The 26,715-nt window shown below is 41.7% G+C and overlaps 1 protein-coding gene across 11 annotated transcripts in view; it reads left to right on the top strand.

The window, feature by feature from the left end:
* The window catches only part of TRIM2 (tripartite motif containing 2), a 122,122-nt gene that overhangs the window by 82,073 nt on the left and 13,334 nt on the right, over positions 1 to 26,715 (top strand). For 7 of the 11 annotated variants that reach the window (XM_043567175.1, XM_043567183.1, XM_043567238.1 and 4 more), the window contains 6 exons: positions 389 to 569; positions 1,433 to 2,156; positions 18,296 to 18,399; positions 18,636 to 18,803; positions 24,838 to 25,018; positions 26,062 to 26,132. In XM_043567175.1, coding sequence (XP_043423110.1) covers positions 389 to 569; positions 1,433 to 2,156; positions 18,296 to 18,399; positions 18,636 to 18,803; positions 24,838 to 25,018; positions 26,062 to 26,132 — 1,429 coding nt within the window. Of the gene's footprint in view, positions 1 to 388; positions 570 to 1,432; positions 2,157 to 18,295; positions 18,400 to 18,635; positions 18,804 to 19,901; positions 20,163 to 24,837; positions 25,019 to 26,061; positions 26,133 to 26,715 lie in introns of those variants that run through there. The other 4 variants (XM_043567191.1, XM_043567229.1, XM_043567245.1 and 1 more) reach the window with 2 other exon arrangements.

Raw genomic sequence — 26,715 nt, 5'->3', positions numbered from 1 at the left:
GAAGACAGGATGCTGTTAAACATCCTCTAACACACAGGCTAGTCCCCTGTAACAAAGAAGTGTGTGACCTACAATATTATAGTGTTAAGTTTGAGAAGGCTTGATTCAGAGTGAGGAGAAGCCATGGGGTTCAGAGAGCCTCAAGGCTTTGTACCATCAATTAGTAAAATTAGATGACTGAACACTTGAAGTACACATGGACCCTCAGAGTCTCTTCTCTCGAAGGCAGTAATTATGTCATGTCTTATTCATTCTGTTCTTCAGTTATTACTTTTTAAAGATAATGAAAGGCAAAGAAAATATTTTTTGACAAAACATAGTGTTTAGGTAGATGTTTTGCTATTTCTGGGTTGATGCTAAATAATGATCTTTAATGACTGTCCTCTAGGCTCCCAGAAATAGATTCTGCCCTTCAGTTCATCTCAGAAATCATTCATCAGTTAACCAACCAAAAGGCCAGCATTGTGGATGACATCCATTCTACCTTTGATGAGCTCCAGAAGACTTTAAACGTGCGCAAGAGCGTGCTGCTTATGGAACTGGAAGTCAACTATGGCCTCAAACATAAAGTAAGATTCCTGCCATTCTTGTAGATAATCCTGTAAGAGACATGATACCCCCGGTATTTCACTGCACCAGCTTACTGTGTTCTAAGAACAGCAAAGGGGACTTAGATGGGTCCTTAAGTGTCACTGTTTTATGGTAAACAGTAGTTTTCATTTCATGGCACACCCAGCTATTTTTTCCTTCCTCTTTCCGGCAAACTTCTATGATTCTGTAACCTTAAGTACCAATTTATGATTTGACAAGGCAAGAATGAATACAAAGTAATGCTTTCAGGATTTAGGGTTAAAGTGGATTATTTTCCTTCCTTAAATTATAATGTCTAATAGTCTCTTAATTGCTCTCTCATCCACACCAACCTGTTAGTCAACTTCAAAGTGAACCCTGACTGCAGCCTTTAACATGTCCAGTCACAAAACCAGGGATCAAAAGCTTCTGCTATTCGGGTGTGGAGAGTTTTGTTTGGTTTCTGTTCCTTTGGGTGGTAACAGGGGAATTTAGTAGGACATTACAGAGAGATACTGAATAATTAATAGTTCAGATGCCAGGCATAGCAATTTGTTTTCCGGGCTCCTGGTGGTGACGTTTCTGCTTGTCCCTAGCAAAAACACATGACCCAAGAAATATGTGTGTGGGAGAGTCTGGGCGAGGCGGAAGGGAACGAGAAGGTACTGCGAATGCAATTCAGAATCACGCATTAGAAGCTGGTTCAGTGGGCCAAATTAAATACCACTTGCGGAGAACCACCGGCGGGGGGCAGGTGCAGGACGCGGTAGGCGCCCGCGGAGGGCGCTGCCCCGGCGCGCCAAGCGCGCACCATGCAGTGCGCTGAGAAGCGCTCACCCGGCCTCGCTTTTTGACCCCACAGGTCCTTCAGTCGCAGCTGGATACTCTGCTCGAGGGGCAGGAGAATATAAAGAGCTGCAGCAACTTCACCGCGCAGGCCCTGAACCATGGCACGGAGACGGAGGTGCTGCTCGTGAAGAAGCAGATGAGCGAGAAGCTGAACGAACTGGCGGATCAGGATTTCCCGCTGCATCCGCGTGAAAATGATCAGCTGGATTTCATCGTGGAGACCGAAGGGCTCAAGAAGTCCATCCACAACCTCGGGACGATCTTAACCACCAACGCCGTCGCCTCCGAGACGGTGGCCACGGGCGAGGGGCTGCGGCAGACCATCATCGGGCAGCCCATGTCCGTCACCATAACGACCAAGGACAAAGACGGGGAGCTGTGCAAGACCGGCAACGCCTACATCACGGCGGAGCTGAGCACGCCCGACGGCAGCGTGGCGGACGGAGAAATACTCGACAACAAAAACGGCACGTACGAGTTTTTGTACACTGTCCAGAAGGAAGGGGACTTTACCCTCTCTCTGCGACTCTACGACCAGCACATCCGAGGCAGCCCGTTCAAGCTGAAGGTGATCCGGTCGGCCGACGTGTCTCCCACCACCGAGGGCGTGAAGAGGCGCGTTAAGTCCCCAGGGAGCGGCCATGTCAAGCAGAAAGCGGTGAAGAGACCCGCGAGCATGTACAGCACTGGGAAACGAAAAGAGAATCCCATCGAAGACGATCTGATCTTCCGAGTGGGTAAGGAGAAAGCATCGCCGCGCCGGTGCCTGAGCGTTGCTTTGGTGACGGGGCAGCTGGGAAAGTGTTGTTGCAAACGGGAACGTTGCAGGTCAGGGCTTGTACCTGACCGTGTTGGGAGACACCGGTGTGTGTTACGGGGTGAGCTTATTCAGCCTTCTTCTTCGGAGATTTTATGATTGATTTTCCCCTTCTCCTCCCTCCTTCTGCCCTTTTTTCTTTGTCTTCTGCCTCCCTCTTCCCCTCCTTCCCTTCCCCCTTGCCCATTAGCCTCTCTCCCTTCCTCCTTCTCCCCCCCTCCAAGTCTTCCCCACCCAGTCTTTTTCTCCTCCCTTGTTCAGCTCTTTTCCCCCTCTCTCTCCACCTCCCCCTCGTCCCTAAGCCTCCCCCTCCTTCCCCCTCCTTCCTCCTCTCCCCCACCCCCTCCCCATTTTCTTCGCTCCTCCTACCTCCTCCTCCTTTGTAACACAAGTGCTACAAATTAATTGTCGAGAATTAGAAGCCGAAAATAAGCAAAAAGAGAAATAGAAAAATCACAGTACTCACAATCCGGAAGTTTTAAAGGAAATGTTGGCAATCTCACCCCCACCCCCACCCCTCCGTAGGAATGTCTTTAGAGTGCTCCTCCCTAACCCAAAGGCAGAGGGATCATTGATTGTTGTATCAGATAACTTCATTGCTTCTCTGACATATGCCAGCTCTGGCTGCACTGTGGGCAGAAGGTCTGATGCCTCCCTATCACTGTTTCTGCAATGTAAGGGCTGGGGGTGCGGGGCTGGATGCATTGCAAGTTGTGGTCACTTTCAGCTGGGTGTAGCTGGAGAGCAGCCCCAAAGAGGGGAGGGTGGGTGGAAATCTGGAGAATGGAATGGGGTTGGGGCAGAAGCATGAGGTTTTAGGATAAGCCAATAGATTTTGAGAATGCAAATCTCAAATTCCCTTGTTTGGTTTGTTGCCTCTGATTTTTTTTTAACTGTTTATTTTCTCAGTAGAAAGCAGACTAAATGTAAATATCAATGGCCTTTGTAATTCTTAAGAAAAAAGCCTGCATTTTAGTTAATGTTTCCAAAAGTAGTTCCATCCTGTTTATCTATCTGCTTCTTAAGTCCTGCGTTGCAACACCTCTTAAGAGGTGCTGCCCAGTATATTAACTGACACACCTTGCCTCTGGGTCAAGTAGATTGGGGAGACCTTGGCCTCATTGAAGGAAAGAGCCTTTTTTTTTTTTTAAACTGCAGAACGTTTACAATCTACCAGTGTTCGCTGTTAGTCTCCGAGGCAAGGGAGGGATAACAGGCAGCACTTCCACCAGACTTTTCCAAGCAGAGAACTTTTTCCATGGGACATCTTGGGAAACCCAGGCTCCTTGGAACATTCTTGGGCAGAGCGGCTCTGTGCTAATACTTTTGGCGGAGTCTTGTAAAGACCATGACAGGATATGTAACTTGTCTGTTCCTAGCATGGAGGCCCTCCTACATGCACTGGCCATACGGACAGTGTGGGTGCAGAATCTGTAGCTACACCTGCAAAGCAGAATGGATGAGCTGGGGCGGGGGTGGGGTTAGGAGCCTCCCAGGTCCGCCACTCCAGTTCTGCCACTTACTTGAACTCGGGGGCAGGTCTCTCACCTTGTCTGAGTTCCCGTTTCCATGTCCATAAAATTAAAATACACCAATATCTGCTTCTCAGAACTGTTCTGAGTTTCAAGCTTAATGCCTGGTATGTTGGAGGAGCTAAATAAACGAGAACTATTGGATTTGTACCTGGCAAATGAAGGTCATTAGATTTTCCCTACCACCTTTTCTTAAAAAACAAAAAACTTACCTCCCTGCTGCCCACTGATCTCCTCCATTGAGAACACGCTCAGTCACCTGTTCAACCTTTACCCCATCGCCCCCACCCCCTGCCCCAGCCAGTGACCTCAGTCTGCTCACCCCAGCAGTATGCCAAGTAGAAAAAGGCAAAGATGTGGGTCTGAACTCTAATGCTCTTCAACAGTTGAGCAAGTAGCTGACCCTTTCTGAACTCAGTGCTCAATTACTGGTAGCTATTATTTTCCTATTGTTATTAATTTTAATCTCCATCATCTCCACCTGTGGTTTTCACTCGATGTACCTCTGAGGGTGTTGTTTCCCCCCAATAATATTGATTTTGAATTCCCAGCTCCTGCCCCAGGGAGAAGGAGGTATACTCTTCTTGCCTCCTACCCGTTGAGAATTCACTGGTGATTCACTGGGCCTGGTGGGAAAGTGTTTTAATTGTTTAAACATCTGTAAAGAGCTTAGAACAATGCCTGACATACACCGCTATGTCTGAGTTTATTCACAAAGTAAAGATGCTGTCTTAGTTTGCTAGGGTTGCCATAACAAAATGCCATAGCCTGGGTGCCTTAAACAAAGGGAATTTATTTTCTCACAGTTCTGGAGGCTGAAAGTCCAAGATCAAGGTGGTGTCAGAGTTGGTTACCTGTGAGACCACTCTCCCTGTCTTCTAGACGGCCGCCTTCTTGCTGCTTCGTCTTTATATAGTTGTGCCTCTATGCATGCATATTCCTGGTGTTTCCTTCTCTTCCTGTGAGGACACCAGTTATATTGGATTAGGGCCTCACCCTCATGGTCTCCTTTGGGAGATGTTAAGCATCTATTATGTAGGGGCAGAAAGGAAGGCAGGTCTTATGGCCTATTTCTCCTTAACTTTATGCTCTTATCCAGAGTCTAGCCAAAAGGCACCACTCATTCTGCAATAATATAGCTCCAAAAGCATATCTAGAGCACCTGGTACCTGCTAGGCACTACGCCAGGTGATGGGAGTATATAGATGAAAGAAATGAGATCTCCTCCCTCAAGGAGCTTTCAGTCTGGGGTGACAGATGTATGACCACCTAACTCTCATGCCATGCGTTAGGTGATGGAAAGCTACAAAAACGAGAAAGAATTTAAGGGAGGACCTGAACAAAGAGGAGGAGTTGCCGAGGTTGACAGGTGGAAGTGGCATTCCAGGTTGGAGGATCAGCGTGGGGAGGAAAGGCAAGGTGAAGAGGAGTGAACATGACTGACGTTTCCGAGGGACACGTCCTGTGAGCAGATGCGGGGGGGCAGAGAGAGAGGGATGGAAGTGGTGAGGGCACTTGCTGGAGGTGAGGCTGGACAAATCAGTGTTGAGCCCACCGCACCGGGCACCTTATCTACGAATTCTTTCCCCAATTTTATCCTTCCCTCAAGTACCACCTTCTCCTTTAGAGTCCATTGTGATTATTATTATTTATGAGTGGGTCTTACTTCTGGATAAGATTGTAAATCACTTGATGTCAAGGATGATGTCTTTAATCATTTATAACCCCAACAGTACCCAGACGACTACTTTGCATAAGTACTTTGCTCATCTGAATAGGATCCAGTTGTGACCTATGTGCATGATTTAACTTCCTTCTCACCATTGTCAGGTCCCAGTGTTGAGGTCCAGGGACACACAGATAGGCAGCAACACACTAAGCTCGAGGGCAGTCATTCACATGTATTCTCGTGCCAGGAGCTGTGCTAGGCAATGTCAGACAAACACTGCTGGCCTTCTAAGAACTTGTCTTCTCAACTTCTGTGCTGTTGGCTACAACAGGTAGAGTTTATATTAATAGTTAGGAGAGTTCAACTTATCACAGGAATCTACTCTCAAAGCCAAGAGCACACTGTATACTCTCTATGTTAGCTAACTTGACAATAAATTATATTCAAACAAACAAAAAAAGAAGAGTTCAATTTTTTTTTACAGTTTCAGCTTTGTTTTATTTTCTTATTTTTTTTTAATTTTTTTTTATGTTTATTTATTTCTGAGACAGAGAGAGACAGAGCATGAGTGGGGAAGGGGCAGAGAGAGAGAGGGAGACACAGAATCAGAAGCAGGCTCCAGGCTCTGAGCTGTCAGCACAGAGCCTGACACAGGGCTTGAACTCACAAACCGTGAGATCATGACCTGACCCGAAGTTGGTCGCTCAACCGACTGAGCTACCCAGGCGCCCTGGCTTCACCTTTGTTTTAGAACTTTAAGTCTCTCTGTACGATTAGGCTGTTGGGCGCGTGATAATAGAACATGCACGATTTGAGCAGTCCCTCTGTGCATGTGTCGAAGGCTGCCACATGTAATCCAGAACTCATTGGAATTCAGCTGCACACCTGGGCCAGGAGAAGCAACCATGAGTCTGCTGTTCCCTCAACTGGTCTTACACATACGGAGCTTCTCATGGCACTGATTTTGTGCTTGAAGATACATGGTTTTCTCTTCTTCTTTTTCTGTTAATTTTTTGGATGCTTATTTATTTATTTTTGAGAGAGAGAGAGAGAAGAGAGAATGAGCATGGGAGGAACAGAGAGAGACACACAGAATCCAAAGCAGGCTCCAGACTCCAAGCTGTCAGCACAGAGCCCAACACAGGGCTCAAACTCACAAACCATGAGAACATGACCTGAGCCGAAGTTGGACAGTTAACTGACCAAACCACCCAGGAGCCGCAGGATACATGGTTTTCATAATAACATGTACTAGGGTTCATTCGACAACCGTCAATAATGTGTTGGTTTTGTGTATTCGTGAAAGTGAATCATCACTTTCTGGGTGACATAAGAGATTTTCAGGGGTAAATTTGACTTAAATTTTTGCCTTCTTCACCAATTATCCAACCCCCAAGTTAGATGGAATTCTGCTGTCTCAGCACTTCCTATGTTCCAGACACTTGGCTAGATTGTGGTATAAAGAGGCATGAGATTCTGAGTCTGACCTAGAGGAGGCCACAGTCCGAAGGAGAAAGATAATGTAAAAAAATGTACCTTCAGTTTGAATCAAGATACAGAAATTGGGGTGGCAGGGAGGAGGCTGGCAGGTGGTGGGGAGTCACAGACGCGTCCCAGAGATGATATCTAAACCTAAGCTGGCTTTGAAAGAGAAAGAGTGTCAGATGGAAGGAAACAAGGGGGTTTTAGACGAAGGGAGAGCAGGTGCAAAGTCATGAAGGTGAGAAACTGAATAGCTCAAGGAACCATAAATGATTCCATCTTCCTGGAGCCTCACAGGAAGGAGAAGCAGAGAAAAGGTTGTTTCCTCGATAAGGAGCTTGGACTTTGTTCTCTATACCTGTGTTTCTCAGTCTCTGGGGAGGGCCAGGAATCTGCATTCTACAAGCTGTGGTGATGCTTCTGCACACTGAGGTTTGAGACCCGTAGCTGTGTGGGCAATGGGGAGGCACTGCACCGTGTAAAGTGGTACAGTGGGTTACTACAGCTGCTTGTTTCCATAGAGCCTGGGGGGCTTTCTAGGAGGTCGACTCCTCCGAAGTCTCTCCCAGGAAGCAGGGAGCTGCCCCCTTCCTGCAGTAGTCCACACGAGCTATTACAAGTGGCAGATTAAGAGTGTTGTGATGGAGTGGAGAGGAAATGGGAGATTTAGAAATGCTCAGGAGGGAGAGGGCAGGGCTCGGTGGCCAAATCAAACTTCTTGATGTCTGGCTTGAATGCTGTAGGGATGTGGAGCAGTAGAGTGAATGAACAGTGGTTCAGGCTGTGCACTCTGAAGCTGAACTGCCCTGGGTCCCGGCCCCATCATGGCCACTTTATCATCTGTGCAGTCCTGGGGAAGCTACTTACCCTCTCAGTGCCTCACTTTCCTCCATAAAATGGGCATGATAAGAATAATGTACCTCATAAGGGGTTGTGAAGATCAAATGAACTGGTACACCAAAGAGCTTAGAGTAGTGCCTGGCACTGAATGATGTTCAGTGCACTTTAGAGAGGCAAAGTAGGTAATACTAGGTAACCTATTATTCACAGCTGTAGTGTAGAAGTAATAGTTAACCTAAGCAGTGAAGAACATAGTAAAGAACTGAAAAGCCTGAGTGCTTAATTCAAATCCCATCCTGCTGTGTATTAGCTGTATGATTTAGGGGAAATTATTTAACCGTCTGTGCCTCACTTTCTTTTTTTTAAAATTTTTTTTTTCAACGTTTATTTATTTTTGGGACAGAGAGAGACAGAGCGTGAACGGGGGAGGGGCAGAGAGAGAGGGAGACACAGAATCGGAAACAGGCTCCAGGCTCCGAGCCATCAGCCCAGAGCCCGACGCGGGGCTCGAACTCGCGGACCGCGAGATCGTGACCTGGCTGAAGTCGGACGCTTAACCGACTGCGCCACCCAGGCGCCCCTGTGCCTCACTTTCTATATCTGTAAAATGGGGATGGTATTAACACATACTTCATATGGTGAGGATCAAAATAATATATGTAAAATGTATTCAGACAGTACAGGCACGTAGTAAGGAGGCAATAAATGTTGGCTGTTGTTATTCTTATCCTTATCAACCAAGGTAAGGATAGTCAGGGGAAGGGAGGTATATTTCAGTTTTGATCAACCAGGTTGAAGTGTACCATAGGCAGTTTGGAGTGTAGGTTTGGAGCTTAGTAAAGAAGTCAGTGATAAAGATCCATTTGGGAGTGAAAAGTAGAGAGAAGTTATTTAAGATTTTTTTTTTAACATTTTTATTTAATTTTGAGAGAGAGAAAGAGCATGAGCAGGGGAGGGGCAGAGAGAGAGGGAGACACAGAATCCAAAACAGACTCCAGGCTCTGTGTTGTCAGCACAGAGCCGGACGCAGGGCCCGAACTCACGAACCACGAGATCATGACCTGAGCTGAAGTCAGACACTTAACCAGCTGAGCCACCCAGGTGCCCTGAGAGAAGTTACTTTAAATCATGAGCTTCAGTGTGGTTCAGGGAGAAAGGATGGGGAACGGACTCAGGAAGAAAGACTAAGCATTCTCTGAGCCAGGCTCTGTGCAGTCTATTTCCATATGTCATCTTACTTAAACTCTGTAGTAGGGGTAATACGCTTTCAGTTGCTAATGCCCCCACGGTGTAATATACCTACCACAACATAATATGTGGTGCATGCCAGCGTGCCCTCTGCCTCCCCATCACTGTTCAGTGACGCCCTGTCGGTAGCTGGAAATCAGCCGGGATGGGACCATTTACACTACAGGAGTGGGCAGAGGCTACAAATCAGAGCTCCTCCCGCAGCTCCTGCCCCTCAAGAGCCAATTATCAGGACAGCATATAACTATCCCTACCACTGAAGGGATGGGGGCTCAGATTACTGGGCTAGGACCCAAGCTGCCTGTGCCTTTGACGCCCGTGCCTTTTTAATTGCACAACGATTCCTCTTCATCTAAAATGTCCTTTAACTACTGTGGTTTTCCAAAGTTGAGAAATTTGATACCTCCCACGCCTGAAAACTTAATTATATGCCCACTGTGAATGAGTTATTGTGTTAATTCTGATATTGTACTTGAAAACCATCTTGAATGAGTTTAGGGAGGTAGCATAGAGCATCTGTTGATGAAACATGGGGATTATTTTTCCCTGCACTGTCAAGAGTTTGCTGACTACCATGAGCTGGTTTTGTCAGCTACCAAAGAAAGTCTTTGAACAAAGGGAAAGCCAGAAGATGTGGGAGGGAGTGAAAGCATTGCAGTTGAATTGTTCCAAATGATGTAATTCATACACCATACCTTAATGTGTCGGGGAGAAGTATTGAGTGAAATACTCTTTTGTACTCGAGAACAGTGTGCTTTCTTATAATGTAAAATGGATGTGTAAAATCACTTAACATAAGTTTGGAGTCTTTATAGGAAGACGTGATATTTTATGCCTCTTCTCCCTTGACTCACCTCTCCAAACCACCACCTCTCCACACTAAAATCCCTGAGGAGAGAGATCATGCTAATTTGGCATCTGAAGTCTTTACAGGGACCCTGGCACACCCCTTCGAGAATCTCATGCTTGAGAACTCTTCTTGTGGGAAGAGTTTTCCCACTCTTTCAAGTGGGAAAAGATGTCGTTAATATTTCCTGAGTGCTCGGCACTGTGCTGTGTTATGGGGTACGACAACAAACAGGACAGTTGTTGCCCTTGCCCTGGGGAACTCAACAGTTTAGTGAGAGACAGTTAAACAGTTAAAATACCATGTGATAAGGAATGGAACTCCTGAGGGTTTTATGGAGAAAGCATGATCCATATGAGCTCAGAGGTCATTATCTTCACCCCAAAAACCCGGTATTCTAAAGTCCAGTTAGAAAGAAGCAGGAGCACCTGGCTGGCTCAGTCAGTAAAACCTAAGACTCTTATTTAAAAAAAAATTTTTTAATGATTATTTATTTTTGACAGAGAGAGAGAGAGAGAGAGAGAGAGTCAGAGTCAGAGTCAGAGCATGAACAGGGGAGGGGCAGAGAGAGAGGGAGACACAGAATCTGAAACAGGCTCCAGGCTCTGAGCTGTCAGCACAGAGCCCAACGCGGGGCTCAAACTCACAGACTGCAAGATCATGACCTCAACCAACTGAGCCACCCAGGTACCCCAGTAAAGCCTAAGACTCTTGATCTTGGTGGCATGAGTTTGAGTCCCACGTTGGGTGTAGAGGTTATTTGAAATTAAAAAAAAAAAAAAAAAAACAACAATGTGCATATTAGAAAAAGTATTATGTAAAAGAGTGGGAAAACTGAATTTTATTCTTTTCTCTGTGTCTTTACTACCTTTGTGATGTGTCCAGCTTCGTTTTCTCACCTATAAAATGAACAATAATATTTATCTTCATGGGGTTGTTACAGGGAGTACACGAGAGAACATATTATGAAAGTGCTATAAATATTACCGAATGTTTCGTTTTTCCATGATGTAATGTGGGGTGTAATTTACTCAGTCATTAATAATGTATCTGAGCACTCACTCATTCAGCAAAGATTTGTTAAGCACCTGCTAATTTGAAAATCCTATTTTAGACCCCATATTTTGATCAGTGTCATCCTCTTGCGTTATCCCATTCAAAGTACCTAGAGTTACTTTGCATTCATTTTCATAGTAAGTTGGAATGGGGGTGGGATTCGGAAGTGTGCAGTTATCGATCACCTCTTCCAATCCAGGAGCTTCCCTTCTGTAATCTTCTGGAGGCATGGGGGGAGTGTCTGGGGGGTGGTGCACAGACGAGAAGCTGTTGGCTTAAAAATTCATTTCATGCTTCATCAGCTAGCTTAACATCTGGGAAAAACGAGTTTCATTATCTTACGGAATTGTTGCCAAATTATTTATAATTACTTTTAAAACTGGTGTTACTCATTTTACTAGCCAAAATGTAACCACCAAATCAAAGTAGTCAGGAAAAGATGTTGCAAGTACTATGTATGTTTGTGTTATACATTTATATTCATTATTAAAGAACTAGTTTTCATCATATGGTAGAATACTTTGGAATGGGAGTACTTTTCTATAGTCTAAATAGAATATACTAAAAGTCTTGAAGAGTAAAGCATGATCCCAAATTATTTCTGACTTCTGGAATTTCTATTTATTTTATTTTGATCCCAAGACACTTTATAAACACCTGGATTGTATGCATTTCAGCATAATGATAATATACTATAGTTCCACATTATTGCTCATCATCAAGATTTTTGTAGTTTATCTGCTAGTAAAGATAGCATTAGCTGTTCCTCAAGAATATGCTGGTGGTTTCTTTTGATCTTCAGGAGTAACACTGTGACCCTGCTGTGCTTAAGACTCAAGTAGAATTTTTTTAAATGGTGATGAATAATTTCTGACAAGATCAAAGTTGCTCATAAGAATCAGAGGGTATTACCAATCATGCCAACCCCAGCTATTTGGATACCAATCCATGTGGCTTAAAAATATATATTTTTTTAATTTTTAAATGTTTTTATTTTTGAGAGAGAGAGAGAGAGAGAGGGAGAGAGAGAGAGAGCGGGGGAGGAGCAGAGAGAGAGAGGGAGACACAGAATCCGAAGCAGGCTTTAGCCACTGAGCTGTCAGTACAGAACCCAATGCAGGGCTCAAACTCATGAACCACAAGATCATGGCCTGAGCCGAAGTCAGATGCTTAGCTGACTGAGCCACCCAGATGCCCCACTGAAGAAAAAGATTTTTAAAAACAAATGTTATAAAATTAAAATGGGAGTGCCTGCTCCATCTAGCTCTTTCAAAAATATATAAGCATATTGGGACTAACAGATGTTCTTTCAACCCTGTGATCTTATTTATATGTGGGGCAACAGGATCCAGCTCTAGTTAACTTGAGACCGAGAATAAGAGCTGGGCCAACACCCGGAGCTCAGAAGAGGCTGTAGAACCTCTTTCCAATAGTGTGGTCTTTTGTGACAAGGTTCCATTGCCCTTATGACCCAGTATTGGTAGGCGCTGAACATCTCAGTTCATTTCAAACTCAGCATAGACCCTTCCTTTGCCTTGTTCCAAATGGTATTGATATGGGGTCCAACAGAATGTCCTCCCGAGTGTTACCTGCACTTGGAAATGTGTCTTTACTTCTGCAAAGAAAAACAGTGTCAGTAATTTGTGCACATGTATTTTCCCTCCTTCAACATCACCTCTTATATTTTCGGAAGGAAAATTAAATCTTTTTGACTAAAGCACCCCTTAACTTCTACTAAAGTACCATTGTCTCCATATTTTTTTCCTTCCTTTCAAACGCCAGCCTGCTGCCTGCAGAGCCTTTTTGGAGTAGAATCGGCTTTGTCTTTAGCAGGATAGACAAATGGTTAGATAAAAGAGGGCTGCAGGCAGGTTTCTGTCCCTATGTGGACCAGAAGCACAGCACCAGTGTCCATCTACTCTGTTTAGGTGGCTTTTATTCCCCTCCCTATTTTCAGTATTTCTTTCCACTACCTGTGTGTCCTCTAAGCCATGGTTACACTTCCAGTTTTATGTAAGCAAGGACCTAGAATAGCCTGGGGTTTCTTTACAGAGTCACTTCTTTAGTTCATGTTCCAATCTCAGTTGGAGGACTCTTGCTGTGTTACTATGTTTCGTTACTTGGTCCTTAGTAACTTATCTTGCTAATAACTTCCATGTTTTTATCAAATGTTTTTGACAAGCTAAGTTTTGTCTGGCCTTGCCCCCACTACCTTTAAAAAAGTATTTATAGGGGCGCCTGGGTGGCGCAGTCGGTTAAGCGTCCGACTTCAGCCAGGTCACGATCTCGCGGTCCGTGAGTTTGAGCCCCGCGTCGGGCTCTGGGCTGATGGCTCAGAGCCTGGAGCCTGTTTCCAATTCTGTGTCTCCCTCTCTCTCTGCCCCTCCCCCGTTCATGCTCTGTCTCTCTGTCCCAAAAATAAATAAAAAATGTTGAAAAAAAAATTTTAAAAAGTATTTATAGACTGTGCGTTTTAGAAGAAGTATTTTTTTTTCCTGGTCCTTCAGTTTTGCTGTACCTCTTCACCTGCCGCTATTCAGACATCAGAGGGAATGACCAAAAGCTAATACCATGTTGGCACATCCTCCCTCAAGGGCTAAACACCCCTTCCCCTTCGACCAACAGATACCAACACATCATTTTAAAAGAGTGTTAGCTGATATCATGTACATGCACATTATAGGGAATCTATGCAGATCAAGTATAAAACATCATCTCTTCTGATAACATTTGAAATAAAATAGAACCTTTCTTCTGCAACATGGAAGATTTCTTTTGAGAATCTTTATCTCAAAGTTTTCTTTTGTGTTAGTGAGAGTAGATGAGATACAGAGGTGATGAGTAAACTTGATGGAGTGGAGTTCAGGATTTCCGTAAAACGACTACCATGTACGTCTAGGTGAAGCTGGTAACCAAAGGGTTAACGGGACTGGGACTAATCCACAGCCGCAGACTAAGAACCATAGCTGCAGGTTTTTACCCAGACCTTTTTGTTTGCCTTTTAAAATTCCTGGACTCTCCTCCTGCAGGGAGGCAGACCTGAGGCTTGTCCTCCCATGTCCTCCTTTGGTGGCCTCTGGATAAATCCTTTCCTTGAAGCATACACCGTGCCTCCAAGTGATTGACTTTGCTGGGCGTTGGGCAGATGGACTTGGGTTCGGTTACATGGTGAGAGCCAGGTGGTCTAAGTAAGATGTTTCTGCCCAGCAGTTCTGTTCAGTTTATTCTGAGTTTAATTCCATTGCCAATTTCATTTCCTAAACCCCAAAATCTGTTTCAGGAGACTCTATTTCTTTTTTTACCACTTAATTTAATTTATTTTTTTAATTTACATCCAAGTTAGTTAGCACATAGTGCAACGATGCTTTCAGGAGTATATTTCTTAATGCCTTTACCCATTTAGCCCATCACCCCTCCCACAACCCCTCCAGTAACCCTCTGTTTCTTTTCCATATTGAAGAGTCTCCTTCCACATAGTTGCAAATGGCAAGATTTCATTCTGATTGCTGAGTAATACTCCATTGTATATATATATATACCGCATCTTCTTTATCCATTCATCCATGGATGGACATTTATTTGGGCTCTTTCCATACTTTGGCTATTGTCGATAGTGCTGCTATAAACCTGGGGGTGCATGTGTGTCCCTTCGAAACAGCTCACCTGTATCCCTTGGATAAATGCCTAGTAGTGCAATTGCTGGGTCGTAGGGTAGTTCTATTTTTAATTTTTTGAGGAACCTCCATAGTGTTTTCCAGGGTGGCTGCACCAGTTTGCATTCCCACCAACAATGCAAAAGAGATCCTCTTTCTCTGCATCCTCGTCAACATCTATTGTTGCCTGAGTTATTCATGTTAGCCATTCTGACAGGTGTAAGGTGGTATCTCATGGTGGTTTTGATTTGTGTTTCCCTGATGATGAGTGATATTGAGCATTTTTTCATGTATCGGTTGGCCATCTGGATGTCTTCTTTGGAGAAGTGGACTCATGTCTTTTGCCCATTTCTTGACTGGATTATTTGTTTTTGAGTGTTGAGTTTGAGAAGTTCTTTATAGATTTTGGATTCTAACCCTTTATCTGATGTCGTTTACAAATATCTTCTCCCATTCCGTCAGTTGTCCTTTAGTTTTGCTGATTATGTCCATCGCTGTGCAGAAGCTTTTTATTTTGATGAGGTCCCAATAGTTCATTTTTGCTTTTGTTTCCCTTGCCTCCAGACAGAGACGTGTTGAGTAAGAAGTTGCTGCGGCCAAGGTCAAAGAGGTTTTTGCCTGCTTTCTCCTCGAGGATTTTGATGGCTTCCTGTCTTACGTTGAGGTCTTTCATCCATTTTGAGTTTATTTTTGTGTATGGTGGTCCAGGTTCATTCTTCTGCATGTCACTGTCCAGTTTTCCCAGCACCATTTGCTGAGGAGACTGTCTTTATTCCATTGGATATTCTTTCTTGCTTTGTCAAAGATTAGTTGGCCATATGTGTGTGGGTCCATTTCTGGGTTCTCTATTATGTTCCATTGATCTGAGTTTCTGTTTTTTGTGCCAGTACCATACTGTCTTGATGATTACAGCTTTGTAATACGGCTTGAAGTCTGGGATTGTGATGCCTCCTGCTTTGGTTTTCTTTTTCAAGATTGCTTTGGCTATTCAGGGTCTTTTCTGGTTCCATACAGATTTTAGGATTATTTGTTCTACCTCTGTGAAGAATGCTGGTGTTACTTTGATAGGTATTGCATTGAATATGTAGATTGCTTTGGGTAATATTGACATTTTAACAATATTTGTTCTTCCTATCCAGGAGCATGGAATATTTTTCCATTTTTTTGTGTCTTCTTCAATTTCTTTCATAAGCTTTCTATTGTTTTCAGTGTATAGATTTTTCACCTTTTGGTTAGATTTATTCCTAGGTATTTTATGGTTTTTGGTGCTACTGTAAATGGGATCGGTTCCTTGATTTCTCTTTCTGTTCCTTCATTGTTGGTGTGTATAAGAATGCAACCGATTTCTGTGCATTGGTTTTATATCCTGCAACTTTGCTGAATTCATTGATCAGTTCTAGCACTTTTTTGGTGGAATATTTTGGGTTTTCCATATAAAGTATCATGTCATCTGCGAGAAGTGAAAGTTTGACCTCCTTCTGGCCAATTTAGATGCCTTTTATTTCTTCGTGTTGTCTGATTGCAGAGGCTAAGACTTCCAATACTGTGTTGAATAACAGTGATGAGAGTGGACATCCCTGTCTTGCGCCTGACCTTAGGGGGAAAGCTCTCAGTTTTTCCCCATTGAGGATGATAGTAGCGTTGGGTCTTTTCATATATGGCTTTTATGATCATGAGGTATGATCCTTCTATTCCTACTTTCTTGAGGGTTTTTATCAAGAAAGGATGCTGTATTTTGTCAAATGCTTTCTCTGCATCTATTGAGAGGATCATATGGTTCTTGTCCTTTCTTTTATTGATGTGATGAATTATGTTGATTGTTTTCTGGATATTGAATCAGCCCCACATCCCAGGTGTAAATCCCACTTGGTCATGGTGAATGATTTTTTTAATGTATTGTTGGATCCAGTTGGCTAATATTTTGTTGAAGATTTTTACATCCGTGTTCATCAGGGAAATTGGTCTATAGTTCTCCTTTTTAGTGGGGTCTTTGTCTAGTTTTGGAATCAGGGTAACGCTGGCGAGTCTAACTATTTCTAAGCAGTGCTTACGCATGTGTTTGACGTCAGCCACTATCAGTGTGCCATTGTCTAAGTGTGCCTAAGGCACGGCATTGATGTCTAAAACCAAAATATCAAATTCCTCTTGTGAATCTGATTTAAAAAATGAAATGATATGATGAAATGAAATGATAGAAGTGCCAAAAAACTGAAGGCATAGCTTCCTCTCTCTCCATGAAAACTTAAATGTCCTTCCTGGTCATTTCTGAGCACAATTCAGTCCATTTCCATTCATTAATATTTACATGGTCCTGTTGAAATAAGTTGTAAACATTTGTTTTGAAACAAAAACAGAAATCTGTTAATCCATAGACACCTTGGCTTTTTTTTTTCTCCTGCCTCACCTCTCATTAAAAAGTCTAGTATAGATGAAAATATTATTGGATTGATTAACTTTCCTTTGCTTTTTGTATTTATTTAGTCCAGAAAGTGCTCTGTCAGGATATCTTGTATGTTTTCAGGAAGAATATACTACATATAAGGTACTGAGTCTTTGAAAATACTGCATGAGTAAATCAGTACATGGAAATCAGCCTGGGACACCCAGGTGGCTCATCGGTTAAGCATCTTGATTTTAGCTCAGGTCATGATGTCATGGTTTGTGAGTTAGAGCCCTGCATTGGGCTTGCACTGACAGCGCAGAGGCTGCTTGGGATTCTGTCTCTGCCCTTCCCCTGTGCTTTCTCTCTCAAAAATAAATAAACTTAAGGGGCGCCTGGGTGGCGCAGTCGGTTAAGCGTCCGGCTTCAGCCAGGTCACGATCTCGCGGTCCGTGAGTTCGAGCCCCGCGTCAGGCTCTGGGCTGATGGCTCGGAGCCTGGAGCCTGTTTCCGATTCTGTGTCTCCCTCTCTCTCTGCCCCTCCCCCGTTCATGCTCTGTCTCTCTCTGTCCCAAAAATAAATAAACGTTGAAAAAAAAATTTTTTTTTTTAAAAATAAATAAACTTAAAAAAAGAAATCAGCCTGATAGTTTTATAACATCTGAGACTTTGTGGTTTGTTAAATGTACTGAAAGCTTCTTAGAAGTTTCTTCAAGTTGGGATTCTTCCAAGAACTGCTGAGTGAGAGGGTGGGATTTTGGCAAAACTCTAAAATAAGGCCCTCTCTTGTTGCATATCCTTGATTGTAGTATTAGTTTTTATTATTGTTTCTTTGTGAAATCTAATATATTTTAATATGGTTATTAATGCAATGTTAAAGTAATATGCAGTTATGACTTAAGATTGCATTTGCCTAAAAAAGTAATTTTGCAAAGACTTTATTGGTCTGGAAGAGAAGTTAAGGAGCATATGGATTAGGTAATGGTGGGGGAGGTTTTTGTTTTTAAAGTATAATTTTAAAAAAAAATACATTCTCAGTTTACCTATGGAAGCCTGACTAATTCTCTTGAAGAAACTGAGAGATCTAATTTTCTCTTGCTGGGGTGCCTGGGTCATCCAGTCATTTAAACATTGAACTCTTGATTTCAGCTCAGGTCATGATCTTCCTGTTCGGTTCACGGGGTCAAGCTCTGAGTTGCGCTTTGTACTGACAGCCCCTCCCCCACTCATGCACACATGCTCTCCCTCTCTCTCTCTCTCTCTCTCTCACTAAAAATAAATAAACATTAAAAAACATTAAAATTAACAATTCTCTTTTGCTTAATTTCTGTGCTTTTATACTTTGTTTCTAGGTACCAAAGGGAGAAATAAAGGAGAATTTACAAATCTTCAAGGGGTAGCTGCATCTACAAGTGGAAAGATATTAATTGCAGACAGCAACAACCAATGTGTACAGGTATGGCCCCTAATTATGTACCTTTGTTTACACAATAAAACATAATTGCATACTTTCCTATGTAAGAGTTTAAGATCCACGGTACGAGGAAAGAAAGGGAAACTTTTAGTAGACTTTTCTTCAGCTAGAGTTTGCATGGTCTGACCTCTAGTACATATGACAAATGTTCTTGACTCCTTTTTCCTCACTAATTCCTGTGCTAGTGCACATTCCAAGGGATGTCATTTGTTTTGCAGATATTTTCCAATGATGGCCAGTTCAAAAGTCGGTTTGGCATACGAGGACGCTCTCCCGGACAGCTGCAGCGGCCCACAGGAGTAGCCGTGCATCCCAGTGGGGACATAATCATTGCAGACTATGATAATAAGTGGGTTAGCATTTTCTCTTCTGATGGCAAATTTAAGGTAAGATTAAACTAGCAGTTGGCTTCTAAGCAGTAGAGAGAAGGGATAGGAAATACAAGATGAAGTTCAACAAGTTTTCATACACAAAAGACACGCTGACTTTGTTGCATCTAAGTTTTATGGAGCGTAACAATGATATTAGCATAAATTTTATACATCTGAAACAGTGGCTTCATTTTGTAAAGCAGCTAGGTTCAGTGGCTTTTTTTACATATCATCAGATTTACCTAAATTCAATGAAGAACAACTGAGAGAAAAAGGTACTGAAGAGGCAATTGAAATTTCCTAGATTAACCTACATGGTCAGGTATGAAGTGCCTTCTACTTTCTCAAGCCTTTGATAGATGATACGGGAGAAATGGAATTATAAAACATGGTTTCTACCTTTGAAAAAACCTACAAGCCCCTTGAGGAAAAAAAAAAAAAAAAAGACACCAGAAAGGATATAAAACAATTTGTGTCAGCCTCAAATCAGTCATGCATTGTTAGGTACAATCTGAGAACCTAGTGTTAAAGTGTATAATACAGGAATCTGAAGGACAAGAAAATGGCAGCTGCACAGAGGAAAGGTGAGTCGAGCTGCACTGGAGGGGGAGGGGGAGGGGGGCGGCGGGGGGCCATCATTTGACAGTTTTGCTGGTGTCCCTAGCATCATCTGTTTCTGCATCAAGAAAGAGTAGAGAGCCCTCTAGTGACAGCAGAAATCTCTTCTGAAGTGTTATCAAAGAGTATTATTATGCAGCCCATTTTCTGCATTTGTTCACAAGATTAGGAGGTACTTTGTCAAAGGTGTTTTTTGAAGGCCATATGCACTGTGCCTTCTGCATTGCCCTGTCCAGCCTGCTGGAGGCTTCTCTTTCAGGTGACAACGTGAACTTTTATTCAGACCAGACCAACCCTTCGGAATGCCAACTCTGCAGCTTTTAACTAATGATACAACTTTCCTTGAGTTTCGATAGTCTCGTATGTCCCATTTGGATTAAAAAAAAATCTATTTTGTAGGATTTGGGTAAGGATTAAATGAGATTTATTTCTGGATTTTATACGTGGCTCGTATGAAATAGGCATCTAAAAAATGTTCTTTTCCATTGCTTCCAGTAACCCTGTCCAAAAAATGAAGTCTATTTGATCAGCTGTGATTTGGACTTCATGACCTCATGCCAGCACCTGGTCATCACTTCCTTGTCTAAATGTTCAGAAATGATGCTCTTCATAATCTATTTTGGAATCCTGAAGATTACGCAAAGTTCACTCATTTGTGTCTTATTGGAGGAATTTATATTTTTCTTTTTAAAGTTATTGGATCCCTACAGTCACCTCATCATTTTTATTAAAACACATTATTTTCATAATTATTAACCCTCAGATTGGAGCTTTTGTTTTGTGTGGGGCAGGATCTTTTCAATCTAGGAGAATAAAAAGCCACAGTTTTTAATTCTACCATAGTATACACAATTGTTCGATTGTCTTTGACGTTTTTTTGTTCCCCTAGAAATTTGATGACTCTGTATGATAGCCACATACACAGAAAGGCCTCTTGCCTTTGTGTATCTCTAACTCCCTCATCTTCTTTTGTATTTTCATAATTGCGTTTGTAGTAAGACATACCCAAATATAACAACTTTAACATGAATAAGAAAGAAGGCTGTTCAGTGACCTTTTGAAAATATCCATCTAGTTTGGAGACAACCCATTTCTTCTTGTTACGTACTCTAGCAAAATCATGACTTGTCTCTCTAAATGCATAAATGAATGCTAAAATAAGTATTGGAGCAAGAGTTTTAAATCTAATATACTGGAACATTTTATATCTAACATAGTAAAATAGGTTGAAACAGGAGTTTTATATCTAAGAGAGAAGGGCTTCCTGAATTATGCATTTTTTATTCAACGGTTCAATATTTTATACGTAATAGACACTCTTCCTGGAAGATTGGATTCTCATAGTTGGAATACTATTGGTAGTAATTGGAATAAACAAGGACACTCATGCCCTCTAGAGGATTGGGGGAATGGATATGGTATAGTTTCACCTTACCCTTTTTTTTTTCAATAGGCATTGATCAGGGGATAAAGGGATAGCAAGTGAAAATGGTTTAGTAGTGTATGGGAGCTCATCCAACTGACCATACACATGACCATTTACTCAGAGATACTTATTTTCTTTTTCAGTGGGATTCAGTAAAATTAAACAGGTGCTCAGAAAGACCAATCTTTGACACAAAAGTGGATTCTTTGTATTTGTTCCTAATAGTTCTAGAGATACAATAGCTTATCCCATTTTCTTTCTTTCACTCACCAAATTCTTAGCCCTAATTTTCATTCTTCTCTGCGTCTAATTTTTTCCTTTCCATCTTTTCTGCTGATTTATATCTTCCAGCCCATCTAGGAACCTTTTGTGACCCCAGAACAGATACAGAGGCCTCTGGCCACCATGTTCTAAAATCATCCCTTCCTCAACTTATCGACCTTCTTGTTGAGTTAAATACTTTTATTTAACTGTTCCAAAGCTGGGGTCTAAAATATCTCTGTTTACTATCCTATTTAAGACAGGGGACACATTGTCAGGCCAAATTCAGTAACTCTTATTTCACATGGTAGAATCTTGTGCAGCTAAACTGGGAGTGATAAAGGGAAAGGAAAAAGAAAAGACGTTTTGACTCAACATTTAAGGTTTTTGTTTTATTTTAAGACCTAGCTCTTACTACATGGCCATAATCCTTTATTTTCTGTTTTTATTCTACATAATTATCATCTGCTTGGTATTATATGGCTGAGTCATTCTAAGTAACAACTAGTGTTAATAATGTCAGCTAGTAATAATATTCTTGCTGTAAAAATCAGAGCGTTCTCTCTTCCTTTTGATCTCTACTGACATATCTTCCATTACAACATGAAAGAAAGTATACAGTTTCGTTAATAAAAGCCATTATGGTATAGCCTCTGATCTCTGAGCTAGATTGCAAAATGAGAATCAAATTTATTACAACAAATTCCCTTGCAAGAATATCATTGTTTCCTTCCTAAGTGAATGTGTCTCTTTGTATCAAAGAGATCAAATGTGAATCTCATTTATAAGCTTACAAGAATAAAAGATCACACAGGGTCTGAACCCCCACTATGAACAGTCCCTATTGCCTCTCTCCATACTCTCTGCACATACCTGCATGTCTGTTAGGAAGGAAGATAGTTCTGAGGGTCAGGTATGAAACCAACTGAAGAATGGAGAGAAGGAGAATGGATGCCATATGCTGTGCTTGGCACTCTATCCTTCAGAATCTACATGACCCAGGAGGTAAATACAGTAGCTGCCATTTATTTTACAGACAAGAAAACTGAGGTTCAAACTTGGAAAGGGAAGAGTGAATTTTGCTCTGAAATTTGGATCCTGGGTTTGAATGAACTGTGGTATCTAGGAGGAAGAGGAACTAGGAGGGGCACTTGGGTGTCTCCGTTGGTTAAGCATCCGGTTCTTGATTTTGACTCAGGTCACGATCTCACAGTTCATGGGTTCAAGTCCTGCTTTGGGTTCTGCACTGACAGCCTGGAACCTGCTTGGGATTCTTTCTCTCTCTGTCACTCTGCCCCTCCCCCCACTCGCCTGTGTGTGCTCTCTCTCAAAAGAAATAAATAAAATAAGGAACTAGGAAATCGGGAGGTGTTAATTTGGGTTTCCTTTTTTTAAATGGTGGAAATGAAGAGGTAAATTTGGTTTAATACTGGTTGAGTTTAAGATGATAACTTGTAAAATAGGCCGGGACTAAAGATACGGATTTGAGACTTTTATGTACAGAGGTGAAAGTTGATGCCATAACAAAATGAGATCTTAGAAGAAGTATATAGAATTGCTCTATCCAATTTGATAGCCACTAGGACAGGGATTCTGAGGTCTTGAAATGGGATGAGTCTAAATTGAGATGTGCTATGCATGTGAAAAACACACTGGATTTCAAAGGCTTAGTAAAAAAAAATGTAAAATATTTCATCAGTAATTTTAATATTGATTATATGTTAAAATGATAACTTTTAGATATGTTAGGTCAAATATATGATTTAAATAATTTTCCTTTTTTCTTTTTGGTTTTTTTTTTGATGTTGTAATTAAGAAAAATCTTAATTACATACATGGCTCATGTTATATTTCTATCAGGCAGCACCAATATATAGAGAGAAAATAAGGGGACTAAAACAGAACCTAGGGTAATGAAATTATTTTGGAATTAAAAATTTTAATTTAAAAAGTAATACATGCAAATAGGTATTTGATGCTAAGGGCACCTGGGTGGCTTAGTTGGTTAAGCATCTGACTTCAGCTCAGGTAATAACCTCACAGTTTGTGAGTTCAAGCCCCGCATTGGTCTCTCACTGACAGTGCAGAGCCTTCTTGGGATTCTCTCTCCCCGCCCCCCCACCACTTGCGCGCGCACACACACACACACACACACACACACACACACCCTCTCTCTCTCTCTAGCAACAAACAAACCTTAAAAAAAGTATTTAAAATAACCCTACAGATGAGTATAAAATGAAAAGTAAGAGTTTCTCCTACCACCACTAATATCATTGGTTTCTTACTGGTCTCTTCCAGGAATATGTATGTATATATATATATACACATTTCATTCAGGTGGGCTCAGACTATACTCACTGTTCAGTACCTTGCTTTGTTTAATAATATATCTCAGAAAGCATTTATAAAGACACATAGAGATCTACTTGACTCTCTAAGCCTCTGTGGTTCGTGCATCCCCCTCACCAGGCAGTCTTTCTGGCTGCTTCCTCACCTTGGGTGCTCCTTCTCCTTCCTTGTTTATAGTGACCTGTTGCATTAAGTTTTTGTTCCCTATGGCTTCTAGGATAGCCTATTTGAATTCTCTCAGATTTACCAAACACTCAATACCAGGCACATTAAACAGGACCCAGTGAACATGTTTGTCTCTGCAGTATGACTGAGACATCCTCCAGGAGAGGGGCTGGTCTTACTTGTCTGTGTCTACTCAGTGCCTGGAGTCATTAGCCATACAGTGGGTGCTCTATCACCCACCAAATGTTTGCAGAATTAGTAAATAAATGGGTGAATGAGTAAAGTACTTTATAATGGAGCTATAAATGGAAGGATATAAGATAAGCATCTCCTAGCAAACAGGCATTTATATAGTCTACTCAGAAAAATGAGTAAGACTTCAAATGCATATGGTATGTGCTTGATAGAAATCTAATGCTTTTCTCCCATTTTAAAATACTGAAAACTGGAACCATTCAATCATCAGGGTTACCTGAAATAATGCTACTTTTAAAATTAATGTATTCGGCTAATAACTTGTTGACTACCTGGTTAGACACCAAGAAGTATGCTGGTTCTGAGTACACAGTAGTAGACAAAACAGACATAACTCCTGCCTCCATGGAACTTAACACTGGTAAAGTTCAATGGCAGATTCTTGGCAGTTTTGATATTATGATCTACAATAACGATGATGATGGCTTCCCTTTAATGACTGCTTAATATGTGCTATCCTCTACACTAAGCATTTTATCTACATTGTTTTACTTAGTACCTATTCCAAAAATGCCTTTGGAGGTTACTAAAGGGTTTTTTTGTTTGTTTTTTTTTGTTTGTTTGGTTTTTTTTTGTTTTACATTTTTAAGTATATAAGGAATCTGAAGCTTAAGGAAATCAAATCCATTTGTGCTATACCAGATGTGTCTAAAACAAGCGACAGGCATAGAACAGCCTTCCTACTCCTGACCCAGTGATCTTTTGCCACACCGCACTGCATCTTTACAAGGGAACTGTGACCCCAGTTAAGGGGATTCTAGAACATTCTTGGTGGTGATCCTCTTAAAAAGTAAGGATTTCACATAAATCTTAGTAGCAGATAATGGATGTGACAAAAACAGGACATCATTGTGACATATGAGTAGCTGTGCACCCCCATTTGAAGGTTCAAGTAAGTGTTTACTAAAACAGGTGTCTGTCTTCATGTTCTGTAGTGTTTTAAACTTCATTTTCTGTACTTGTTTCTAACAGACAAAAATCGGATCAGGAAAGTTGATGGGGCCCAAAGGAGTCTCTGTGGACCGCAACGGGCACATCATTGTGGTGGACAACAAGGCGTGCTGCGTGTTTATTTTCCAGCCAAATGGGAAAATAGTCACCAGGTTTGGTAGCCGAGGAAATGGGGACAGGCAGTTTGCAGGTACACTCGATGGTAATATGTAAACCCCCTTTTTTACGCTTCTTCTGCTCACATTTGCATGATGTTGGAGCATGTGGAAGATGCCTCAATCCCCAGTGTGTTTTCCGGCTTTACGAAAGATACTGGGGATAAAATCTAAGCAAAAGCATGATGAGATGCTTCTCAATTACTCCGCCAGCAGTAAGTTGAACTGCGGTTCGTGTGTGGTTTTTATTGACAGCAGTTTACAGCTCAGAAGTCGAATCTTTGAATATTAAGTAAAACATAAAATTTAAAATAAAAATGTTTGAGGAACAGTGGAGTAACTCCAATTTCTACCTAGCTGTAGCTTTGTATAAGAGCGAGCTTCGGAATGAGAATTTTCTTCACCTTTCTAGATGATGGTAAGAGAGCAGGACTTTAGAAAATTTGCTGAGTACAGGAAGGCCAGTTCTGTTACTTCTCTTTCTGGTGTACCACTTTGGAAGCACAGGCTGACTTAGTTTTTAACATCTGCAAGAAGAGGCTGAAAACGGTATATTAAATTTTCTTTTTAAGAGGATGCTTTCGGCATTTGACAATAATTTGCATAATCATTTTTGTGCTTTGTCTCCAGTTCTGCCAGGTTCTGAATGTCACCCCAAATTACAAAATATGGGTTTCTGCTCTACTTTTTAAAAAAATATTACATATGGGCGTCTTTTTTCCCCGTACTAAGACTCCCCACATCCTCCCTAAAGGGACTAACATGTACTCAGAGAAGCTGGCAGATGTGACTTTCAGATGGTGCTGCAGAGAATGAATTCTGATGCTTATTGCTCGTTCCGCTTCGTTAAGGCTGCTGGCACTCTTAGCTTGATGTAAACGAAGCCAGAGTAGACAGTCCCGAGTATAGAATGGTAGAGGACCTAGGCCATCTAGAGCCAGAGTTCTAGCCGAATGATCTTTCAAGAACCGAGTCTATAATTCTTTGTTCTCTCTTAAATAACTAATATGTTGAATTTTGTAACTGCTACGTTGTTGTAATCATTTTTATTGTTAACAGTAGTCACATATGTTTTTCATCTTTATTGCAGGTCCCCATTTTGCAGCTGTAAATAGCAATAATGAGATTATTGTTACAGACTTCCATAATCATTCTGTCAAGGTACTATAAACACACCAATTATTGTTCACTTTTAACTGCTGTTATTGAGAAATCAGACTGAGAGAAAATAATGTAATACTCCCATATATGCACAGGAACTAAAGGAATGAACCTGAAAGAGTACATTTTGCTTCTCCCTAAAGATGCAGGTTTTAATTTGGACCCACAGAGTTGGGAGAGTCAGAAAATCAAACAAAATGTGGTGGCGACAAGTTTTTTAATTTGAAATAGCTATAAATGGAGATGACTTAAAAATTAAATTTGAAAAAGCAGTTGCTTGAACTTAGAGAGGCAGAACTTTCCAAAACTTAATATTTTGCCTCTATTCAATACATTAAAACAAGATCACTTTTTCAATTATCTGCATCATAAGGCCTTTCAAACAAAATTAGATATCCGAACTCCGCTAATATCTAAAATCTGTGCAGATTTTGTGAGGGAAATAGCCCTAGTATACATTCCTATAGATGTCTCATACTTTAGAGAATGCTTTTGCACACTTGGTGTTCCCCAGAATACAGTGCCCCTTCCCCTCTGCCGAGCAGTGTAGTACATCTTTCTTACTAGGTTTAGGGGGAAGAAA

The sequence above is a fragment of the Prionailurus bengalensis genome, chromosome B1, assembly GCF_016509475.1.
Source record: "Prionailurus bengalensis isolate Pbe53 chromosome B1, Fcat_Pben_1.1_paternal_pri, whole genome shotgun sequence".
Lineage (NCBI taxonomy): Eukaryota > Metazoa > Chordata > Mammalia > Carnivora > Felidae > Prionailurus > Prionailurus bengalensis.
The sequence above is the reverse complement of the archived record's forward strand: the minus strand, read 5'-3'. Positions and strand labels throughout refer to the sequence as shown.